The sequence below is a fragment of the Eurypyga helias genome, unplaced genomic scaffold (genome assembly GCF_000690775.1).
Source record: "Eurypyga helias isolate BGI_N326 unplaced genomic scaffold, ASM69077v1 scaffold1171, whole genome shotgun sequence".
Classification (NCBI taxonomy): Eukaryota; Metazoa; Chordata; class Aves; order Eurypygiformes; family Eurypygidae; genus Eurypyga; species Eurypyga helias.
This window is the reverse complement of record NW_010228701.1, coordinates 38,682-50,116: the sequence shown is the minus strand read 5'-3', so window position 1 is coordinate 50,116 and position 11,435 is coordinate 38,682. Positions and strand designations below refer to the sequence as shown.

General features: G+C 35.5%; 2 protein-coding genes across 2 annotated transcripts in view; one reads left to right on the top strand and one right to left on the bottom strand.

Annotated features, from left to right (window-relative positions):
- Positions 1–4,141: 4,141 nt before the first annotated feature.
- Positions 4,142–5,402, top strand: PMCH (pro-melanin-concentrating hormone). Its single transcript, XM_010159963.1, has 3 exons — positions 4,142–4,384; positions 4,872–5,073; positions 5,353–5,402. Exons 1-3 carry the CDS (start codon positions 4,142–4,144, stop codon positions 5,400–5,402), a joined length of 495 nt encoding a protein of 164 aa, XP_010158265.1.
- Positions 5,403–5,764: 362 nt separating this feature from the next.
- The window catches only part of PARPBP (PARP1 binding protein), a 43,098-nt gene continuing 37,427 nt past the window's right edge, over positions 5,765–11,435 (bottom strand). Inside the window, exons 9-10 of the mRNA XM_010159950.1 lie at positions 6,744–6,894; positions 5,765–6,099 (exon numbers count right to left, since the gene is read on the bottom strand). Of these exons, the coding sequence (XP_010158252.1) occupies positions 5,765–6,099; positions 6,744–6,894 (486 nt within the window). The remainder of the gene's footprint in view (positions 6,100–6,743; positions 6,895–11,435) is intronic.

The window sequence follows — 11,435 nt, the reverse complement described above, 5'->3', positions numbered from 1 at the left end:
GGAGGATTCAGCGCTCTAAAAAAAATCTGTACTGACACGCGTGGAACACAAACACACCTTCAGCAGAATTTATGGATAAGAGTTGTGACAATATTGGTAACAACATTCTTTTACCTTACCCAGACTTCTTTGATAGAAAGTTGTAAACAGAACTGCTGCTTCCCAAATTCAAGCCATGGTCATGCTTACAATCACTGTGTATCAGTTATAGGACTCACTGCCCTTTAGAGGGCTTGATCCAGTAATGGTTCCAGTAGCATTAGTCCAGAACTTCCAAGAACTTTGCAGTTTCACCTCAGCACTACCAAAACCATAGGTACGGTAATGGTGAATAGCAGAAATAACAAGGCTGTAGCCAGACAAGTGTGGCCAGCAGGTCAAGGGAGGGGATTCTCCCCCTCTGCTCCCGTGAGACCTCACTTGGAGTTCCGCGTCCAGCTGTGGAACCCTCAAGATCAGAAGGATATAGACCCGTTGGAGTGAGTCCAGAGGAGGCCACGAAGATGATCGGAGGGCTGAAGCACCTCTGCTATGGGGACAGGCTGAGAGAGTTGGGCTTGTTCAGCCTGGAGAAGAGAAGGCTCCGGGGAGACCTTATAGCACCTTCCAGTACCTGAAGGGGGTACAAGGGTGCTGGGGGGGACTTTTTACAAGGGCCTGTAGCAACAGGACAAGGGGTAACGGGTTTAAATTGGAAGTGGGGAGGTTTAGATTGGATATCAGGAAGAAGTTCTTCACAGAGAGAATGGTGAGGCACTGGAACAAGTTGAGATATTGTGGATGCCCCATCCCTGGATGTCTTCAAGGCCAGGCTGGATGAGGCTTTGATCAACCTGGTCTAGTGGAAGGTGTCCCTGCCCATGGCAGGGGGGTTAGAACTAGATGGTCTTTTAGGTCCCTTCCAACCCAAACCATTCTGTGATTCTATGTCTCATGCACATAACTCCATGCTTTTACATTCTGTAGGGATAAGGAAGACAGTCTGCATTTCTTTCTCTGCCACTGGAGGTTCACACAAATGAACAAGAACATTATGAAGAGGTCAGGTTTAGTCTTAAATCAGTTTTCCAAATCCTTAATGAGTGGCTCTTGATTCTAGTGACAAATGTCTTTTAGCTGTACTCAGAAAGGACTGAAATACAGCTGTTCATATATATTGACTGCCTAAGTACTCTCTCTTGCATTGCAAAGTTTTTCAATTCTGATAAGAGTACCAAAAAAAAATTTGGCTTTATATAAGTTACTCCTGTTTTATTGGTCAGTTAATACCAGGCATTAGGCTCAAACACTTGTGTGTGGCAACTGCAGTAGTTACAAGACCAAATAAAACTATTATAATTGTTTCATAACCTATTCCTAGAAAAATTCAGAACAAGGAGGAGACAAATTGCAGGCACATTATCAGCTAGATTTTATTTAATTACATAGACCACATCAGATTTCAGACGTTAAGAGTTCATATGACATTGTAACAAAACAGAATGTAGAAGCAAGAGAGGTTTCTCAAAATAATTGTTTATGCTCTGTAACCAGCACTAAGTTATTATTTACTAGAAAAATAAAAATCCAATTTGATAAACAATGATAATACATGGAAGCTGATCTGTTAAAACATTTTACATTTTTACTAAAATTGAAAGTTAGGATGAAAAGGAAAGATGTAGACCTCAGTGTTAGGATTCCCAAAGGCATTATGAAGAGATGTACACAGTGTATTGCACATCTGCAGATGTACAAATGTTATCTACTGCTCCCAACAGGCAGAAAAGTCACTGAATTTAGACAAATGCTACTGATTTCCTTGTGGTCTAATTAGGAGGTTCTACTAATCATCACTAGAACCACCTCAGATCTTCAATAATCCTTAAAAATTAACAGGCAGTTCAAGAAGCAGTAGAGGATACTGGGGGGCAGTGCCATAAATTTGCCCTGATCTTATATTCTTCCACAGACATCACCTTAAAGGAACAGCAGACAACTAAATAGACACTGTAGATGGGCTTTCCAGGTCAGTTGTTATTTTAACTGTGCTTTGTAAAACAATGTGTGACTATGTGTGATATATGCTACATACCTGTGGTACTATAGCTTCAGATAAGCAGAAGCTTTTGCCCCACACACAGTTACTGGGTCCCCAGCTGTTGTTACACCAACATACAGAGAGAAAGGTTTGCTGTCAATGCCACTCCTGTTCTGCCTAGGCTGAGTTAAGTGAAGCACCATTACAGAGCATACATGGCTTTTGCTTTACTAATTGAACAAAACTGTATGAATAGTGAACGTGAGGGAAGAATACAAATTAGCAAAGGGAGGTTGGATGAGAAGGATAAAAACATATACAATTGACTTTCAAATTTGTCTGCTCTGTAGCCAGGCAATTAAAGTCAAAGACAAGAAACCACTTCAATTGCCCAGAGGCAAGCACAGGCTCTGCAGCAAGGAAATTAAAAGAATGTGAAGCAATAATTCTATTTGTCAGAGATGCTCTGCCTGGAAAGGATTAAATGCACTCTCTTCATTTGGGGAAAAGTAGGTATACCCCGAATGTCTCTTAGTCAAAATCTGCTTAGTCTAGCAGGACATATTTTCCCATGAAACTTCTTACCAAGAAGCTACTTTGGCAAGGCAGTCTGCTTTTCCAAGAAGTTTAGCAGTGAATAGTGATTATAAAATACCACAGTTCCAATAATGCTGGTCCATTCTACATAAACAACGATACTACACTAATCCACAGACTGAGGATGTTCTTTTCAGCAGGGTTCATTATTATTCTGTTTGTACTTCCCTAAGACTATGCAACACCTCTCAGCAGCACTAGTATTTCCTCCTTGTACTTCTCATAACAAGTATGAAGACAAAATGTATACTTACTATCTGCGACTATCACTGATGTGTTATAGACTCGTCTAGACTACAAAATAGCAATCTGATTTCCTCCTTCATACCACATCAGCGGTATGTATTAGTGAAGACCATCAGGAAATCAGTACCAAAAAAAAAGAACCATTGTTAGAAATCACTTTTGCTAACAGTAATTTACATTTTGTTCCTAGTGTATGACCGTACAAAGAAAAAGCAGGAAACGCAAAACGGCAGTACAAAGAAAAAGCAGGAAAAGCAAAACGGAGAGTGATGGAGGAAAAAGGGGAACCAACCAGCACTCCTCCTGCTTAGTCAGCTTCTCGGTCAATCTCCTAGTGGTTTCCCTTGACTAGCAGGATGTTTGGTTCCCTGCACTAACCTAAAGGTTGAAACAAACATGAATTTAAGAGATGGGAACCAGTTAGGAGGTACACAGTCACTGAGTAGGTGGCTTGTATCACTGACATTAAGAGATTAGCTAAATTTGAGATGGCACCATTTGCTTTCCAGATGTTAAAAAAAACCAATATGCAGAAACTCCTACATTTCCTTCCGCAGGTTAATAGGTAGACTTCAAAGACTTTTTAAATGAAAAACTGAAGTTTAGTTTTCTTTCTACATTCTCAGCCAGCATATCTGACTACATTAAATTTGTATCTGGGAAAGGTCCATTTTCAGAAAGAAAATATAGACAAATACTATTTACTTAGGTATCAATAAAGATTTCTAGGCATAAGCTCTGAATAATGTAGCCTGTCATAATGGACATCAGAACATTAATTATTTCAACTCTAATACAGTAGCAGTCTAAACTATTGTTAAATGTCAAGCTTTTCAACTCTTTAGTGAATCGGTTTTGACCAAAAACTATGCTAGATCACACCTTTACAAGAGTCCTGCTTACTTAAGCAGCTTAAATTGCCTTAAATGGAAGTAAGGCTTTATAAACAATACAAATGGACAGGGAACCTTGTTACACTGCTCCATCAAAACGAACTAATCTGTGCTGTTCTAAAAAACAGACAAAGAAACAAATTATCCATGCTACAGAAATGTTTAAGTAGTTCTAAACACATGGGATTAAAAGGATTATAGAAAAGGTTACTCCTTAATATGAGTCATTTTAAGAGTGAACTCATCAGCCATTGAAGTAGTTCCCATTCAATCTGTAAAATATATAAAGTGGGCACAGATGGAGAACATATTAATTTACAACTGGAAAAGCTTTCTTAAAATTGGAAATCTGCTTAACTTCTATGCAAGCGTTAAGTAACTAAGAATGTATATCTCATCATACGTGTTAATTCTCTCTCTCTTTTCTCAAGGTTTTCTACTCTCAGTTTCAAAATCTCTGCAAAACGTAGAAGATGAAGGTATGTTGCTAACCACATTAAAGCTAGGAAGAACTTTTCAAAATGGAGATAGAATTGTGAACAGAGGAGCTATACCTTTGATGAAGCATTATACGACTGAGGACAGCAGTGTTTTGGACAAAGAGGGTGACAGAAACATGAAGTTTTCGGTGAGTTTTCAGTTTTACATTTTTGCTTAGTTGTAAAATAGAAATTCTTTATAGCCCTTTAGTAAACAAGTACAGTAATTTAAAGTAATAACCTGGAGAATATACAAAAATATCAGCATACTACAGTAAAGAATAAATTTTTAACTGTAAGTATCTAATTCCAAGATTTTAAATATGAACTTGAACAGTTGAATAAAAGAAATCTGATTTTGCAGAAACACATGTAGCCAAAACTTGTCAGGAAAAAAGCCTGTATGTTTCATTCAGCATGTCCCTATATGCAGCAGCAAGTTTTTAACTTCACCAAATATAAGATTCATTGTATCATCTTCTTTACCATAAAGCCATTTCAGACAAACATGCCATGCAGGTCATTACATTTAAAATATCACCTTGAAAGACAAAATACTTGCACTGCTAAGTATAAAGAGTGAACACAAGTGACTATTTAAAGATCAACTGCTACTTTTGTTTTCCCTTAAAACAGGACACAGGTTCCAGACATGATTTATTGAATCCTGTTATGCCAATCAACTTAGGTAGAAACCAGCTACCTCATCTTTCACTGAAGGGAGCCATGGTTTTTCCAGCTGATGCTGAAATTCAAAATATTGAAACAATACAGGAAAGAGAAACTGCAGATGAAGAAAATTCTGCTAAATTCCCTATAGGAAGAAGGGATTTTGACAGTAAGTATATTTTAATTTGTAACCAAAAATTATTTCCTTCTGGTAAAGTATAATGCAATACCTATATAGCATTTTGATAAAGGTACATTTAGAAACTATTTCATGTTTGGGATTTCCTATGGCTGATGAAATCTTGCATTTCCAGTTTACCTCTATTGTGATTTGGTGCACAGGGGAAGAGGTATTTGTTAAATTAATATTTCCAGTGGCCAAAAAGAATTCTAGTTCTTTGATGATTTAAACTTTCAGGTTTTGGTTTTTTTTTTTTTTCCCCTGTAGTGCTCAGGTGTATGCTGGGAAGAGTCTATCGACCTTGTTGGCAAGTCTGAAAACTAACGATCTACACCACCTTGTTTGGAGATTAAAGATTTTATTATGAATTCAATGTAATTTGAAGTTACTGTGTTTTGGTGTGGCTATACATATGCATCCAAAAATACTTTCGCATTGCATTGTAGAGGGAAACATAACTCATTACTAGAAAGGACATAGCTGTAGTTACTAATGATGTATTGTTATCAAAAAATAAAAGACCTCTGCATAATCCAGACTTGCATTTGTGTACTATTACACACAAGCTACTTCCACTTATTTGAGTATGAAAGGAAGCAATTAATGGATTTTACCATTTTCTCACAGAACTTCACAGCTTCTGAACCAGTAAGCGTCCCATGTATATGAAAACAAAATCTCATAGTCGAAAAAAGGTAGTTAATTTTGCTTGACCAGCAATCAATTTTTTCTTGCTTTCAGTTTTGCTGCGTTTCCTTTTTCCATCGTTTTTGCGGTCCAATTCCTTTGGAGAGTTATTTGAAGTCTTAGGTCTTTTAGCAGTTTTTTGCAAAGATGGTTCACTTTCCTTATCACAGATTACTTTGTCATTATTCAAATCCATCTGTTCATTCTTGGAGTTCTTGTTTCTTGGCTGGCAACTCAGCTTCCCCGTTTCTGTATAACTTCTTGTCTGGTGAACATTTTCAGAAATAGTTCCAAGCACTGGTACATCAAGACATGAATTCATACCTTCTGTCATGTAAGAATATCAAAAAAATATATGTGAAGAAATAAAAAGTTACCTGGGATTACTCATCCTTTTTCTATCAGAGGACTGTCATGTGATTTTTTTTTTTTTTTTTTTTAATCAAAACTAGTGCTTTATCAATAAAACAAAACTATGCTGGTCATTTTGGTTACATTTCCTATGTGTTCCAAAGTGTATTGACAATTAAAAATGGCATTGCTCAAAAACATGTAATAGCAACTAATTTAGGGATGTGGATTTATACCTTTGGATACTGGAAAAGATTCTTAGCTTAAAGGGCCTAGAAATTATAGTGTTATAATGTGTTATAGTGGAGTAAACCAAACTTTTCCCTTTTTTGAATGGCAAAAATACAAATTTCCTTCTGCTTACTTTCAGAAAATAAGAAAACATTATGTAATGTATGTAAAATGTATTAATTTTTTTACATCAAGAAGAATCAATAAATCTTTTTCAAAGAGATTTATATTTTCAGAATGTTGGCGTTACAATCTTAATGCAAAGATATTTAACTGACCATAGCACATAAAGTAAAACACATTTATACATTAGTTTTACACAAGCTTTGTTTGATTAGATTTGAAATATCAGCTGTCACATTTACCTATTCAATCCTACTACAGCTTACCTGTGAGACATCCAGGTTTTAAATGTTGCTTTGGTGCAGGATGTACGCACGTTGGAATTTCGTTACTGCTGAGGAAATGGTGACTCTGTATTTCACTCAGATCATTTTTATATGTACATGCAAACTGAGATTTGATTGTAGATTGCTTCACCTGCAAATGGCCATTTGGTATTAGCTTTAATTATTGACAGAAGTAAAAGAAAACACCCGCAAGACTAGCAAAATAATGTTTCCCCATTCTTCTGTCTTGAAAGCTTTTAGATCACATGAAATCCCAGAAAAATGAGAATGCTCACATAAAAAATATTTATGAAGTGTTCATTTGCAAGGTATAAAGGCTTTCAATAATACTAATAAATTATTCTAATAAAGTTCTAAAATAATGTAGAAATCTTTTTTCATATCTTTCAGAAAGTTACACATTAACTTTTAAAGCGTCAGTCTCAGATTTTTCTGCTGAAGTTAGCCCTCTCTTTTGAAAGACTGTAGACTCTACCATTTTGAGCAGCTGTCAGAGCTACTATAGTCAGTTACCATACTTCTACATCATCTCTGAGATGTCAGTTCATGGATGCCACATAGGATGAGCCTCACCACTTCACAAATATATAGAGAAAAGCATAATAGCAACACCAAAAAGGAATGACAGATTATATAAACTAAGGTTCAATATACTTATAGCTAAAACTGTAATATAAAGTATTATTTCTGATCTTTCTTTGGAAAATTTCAGATTTCCCATTTACTCACAACATGAAAACATTTCCTTGTTGAACGTCAACGTCTAGATCCACATTTGTCAAAACACCCATATAGCAGAAGCTACCAGAAATCTACAGTATTGAAGAACACTATTATATCTGGTTCTGCATGTTCATCTCCACTTCTTGGTCTTGGAAGCGGGGAACTTAGTCTCATAGCAAAAATAAATCAAAATATTTGGTTTAACTACAACATATTAAATAATTTTTTTCAGTATATCTGTATTTAATGGAATCAATGGTTACAGGTCAAACTTCCTCAGTTTACAGCCTCACATCAGCTTACAATTTCAGGGTGAAGCTTTCTACATTTCTACCAATTTATCACAAATGCTATAGACTCTGCAAGACAAATTCTGCCCTCACTTCCATTTGGAGGTCTATTGGATTATACAGAGGGTGTTGAAAGGTAAAGCACACAGTAGATAATTACAATACAGAATGTTTTTTAGCTGATAATTCTATTACAACAGCACAGGTGAATTCAGGTAAATTTGAGCTGAACAGGTGCTACAGTACAAATATCAGGAAAATGAAAAAGCAAGGAACAGTCACAAAATAAAAGTTGCTGTAGATAACAGGAAGGATTTGTTGAATAAGAGGTCTCCAGCCATTTTTTCTGATTAAAGACTTTGTATTATGCAAGTCTACTTTTCTTCTTAACACAAGTATGCTTGAATCTTACAGGTATGTGTCAAATCTGAAGTGTATTTTTCTTCCAACTCAAAATCTGATTTAAACAGAAAGAACACATTCCTAGAAATCTCCTGTTACAGGCCATCACACACAAAATTCAGTCAATTTATGCCACTTTCAACAGACACTGTTTTCATTCACATAAGTTAACAGTCTAGCTTTTTATCATCGGGATGAAACTTAACTATCTCTTCATAACAACTGCAGTTGGGCAGGTGAACACACCCATAGTCTTTTTATAAAAAATACCCCATTTAAAGAAATGATTTTTCCTTCTGACTTAATATGTCTGTACATACGTAGTTTTACTTAAACCTCAGAATTCCCTTCAAGTGTTAAAAAGACCAAGTTTTCCCAGTCATCCATCACTCCCAAACTGCGATTTCTCTGTCAGGTAAGTCTGCCCTTCTTTCTCAGGCTATTAACAGGGAGAACTAGCCACCCGACTCTCAACAACTCTAATCTTTTAAAAGCATTAATCTACTCTGTAGTTAAAACATTTACTGTAAAATATGACTATAAATGTAAAAATATACAGTTTAGCTCATTAAGTGCATGTCATCAACTTTACACTAGTTTCAAAAGTGTTATAAAGGATAGAGAAACTATACCCAAAATAAGCTTAAGAATTTGAAATAATTAAAAAAGCAACTCTAATCTAGTTTAAAACTTAATCGACATCCTATTGTACAATTAAAATATTTAGAATATAAGGTGTTTATATTTTCTTTAAGCTAAAGGTTACTGAAATATTTTTATATTAATGAAAAAATATTTTCCTGTATTCGCTATGTTCATTAAACACCTTACCTTAAACATTTAAAGTTAACTCAATTCTTAATTATTAGTCATGACACACATCCAAAGTTATGCAAGAACAACTTGCACAGAGTTTTATCACATATTGCAAGAGTCAAGCTACAAATTGTGCTGAGTTGATGGAGATACAATAAACACAGCATGAAGAACATCACATGTAAGCAAGAAAGCCTGATAGCTACCATTCTGTAACCAACAATACAGTTATTTTTTGGGGACATCAGGGTGTTGTTTTTGGTTTGTTTTTTTTTTTTTACCACCCCCATCCAACACTTACAGCAATTCAGTTTTTGGGATTAGAATATGTGGATTCAAAGGATAAAAGTCAGGCTCAAATACCAAAAAACATGCAGTACAAATCCATCTGTCATTCAACTTCACTGAAGCTTAAAATATGCCTCAAAATTTCACTCTGTATTGCATCACAGATCATTTGGTTATTTGTAGACAGTATACCAAGCTCTACCAAATATGACTGTTTCAGCTGATGTTAGTACTAATCGAGAGGGTATATATAATCAAGAGTGCAAGACTGAATTTGTTGAAGCAGTCAAACTTCCCAGCAAGTCTAGGCATGTATTCACTAGTAAAAACAAATGTATTACATTTGGTGAGGTAGCGATAGGTAAATTTTAATAACCTGCAGGCAGAACAAAAGAGCACAAGTCTGGTGCTGAATTTAAAAGTAGAGCTTCACTGAAATGTTTTTAAAGGAAAAAAAGCAACTTAAAACTTGATTGAAGCACACATAATGAAGCCTGCCAACAGCTTGAAATAGCTCTTAGAAATTAGACTTATTTTACATGAAATTTCCTGAAATCCACTGCTCTGAGGGTACCATCCTAACAATCACAGCCCTGGGAGAGCAAAAAGATGTTGGTGGCTCAATTTGCTAATCAAGTATTGCACACAAATGGCATGCAATGAACTCAGATTTACTATACCCTCTCCTCTTCAAAAGCAAGTGGGATGTTGCTGTTATCCCTATTCCAAGAAAAAACTTCTGCCGCATTTCAGAAAAAGGAGTTTGCTGTTACCACTTTTCAGCTGAAAGAAAGTATGATAGTGTTTAAGACAGTGTTTCAGCACATACAGGTGAATTAGTAGTCCTAATGACTAGATAAAGGAAGACGTTTTCCCACCTTGACTTCTATAGCTAGAGAAGTTTCCGTTGTTCAACATGCCCATATAAAACATTCAGTTTATATGAAATATCAATGGTGCATGCTCTATTTATTTCTAAAATTTAGTTGATAATCTATTCCAGACCTCCTTCGAGCATCTGCATACAGACAGTACTGCCAATATTTAGTCAGTAAGAATGTTGAGATTTGATTTTTATGCACTGGAATGGCATAATAGAATTTGAAAACCTATATCAGTAACAACAAACACATGTTTTTATTTTCTAGCCAAGCAATTATAGTACTATTTGGAAGAGGAAAAGAGATAAAAAGAGAAAAAGTCTTTTCTCCTCCCTTACCCTTGTCCTTTTAGGAAAAAAAATATTAAAGGTAAGTTGAAAGAGAAAGTTGAGAAAGGGAAGGGAGTGCAAAGGAAAGAGTAACGAAACAATAAATTATAAGTATCATTGCCAAACCAAGGCATCATGTTATTCAAATGTGAAAATGTCCTAAATAGCTCAGGTAATAGCAAGCTTTTATTGTACTCAAACGATCAGATTGTTTTAGCATGACATTGTACCAGCCTTTTTCTATCCCAAATTAACCTACTACTGTCTTGAGAACATTCAGCCTCAAATCACCTCATTACTGGATTTCAAAAGTACTCAAAACTCACAGCTACAGATCTGAGAAAAGTAGTTTAAGGGTCCTGTAGAAACAAAAATGGTATTTTTGACACAAATGTGGTTTATCAACTGACACTAATGACAAAGTCTTTCAGATATTGTGCTGAATATAATCTTTTTCTCCCATCTCCCTCTCTTCTCCAGATACTAATTTTTAGCATGCTCCATACACATTGGAACTACTAACCAGCTTAGTGTTCTCCATAATTATATTCAACTTAATAAGAAATATTTCTTGCTACAATGGATGAGACTACTACCTGAGGAAGATTGTTTTCTCTATTACTAAGAATTTTCTGCTCACAATTATGGTGGACATACAGAAAACTGTTGATAACTTCCTGTTGACAATTTTCCAAGTCTCAGTTTATTTGTACTGGAATCACAAATAGGCAAAACAATTCTCTCAAGTAACAGTATTTAGAGAACTAAGCGATGAAAAACAACAGCAGTGCACAAAGCTAGATTTTAAGTCATTTTATATAGGCATGAACAAGTCACATGAGAAAAGCAGACTAGGATTTTTTACTTTGTGGAGCTTTTTCCTTGGAAGGATTTCTATACACAGTAAAATTACAATGAACTTCAAGCATGCCAAGATTTGCT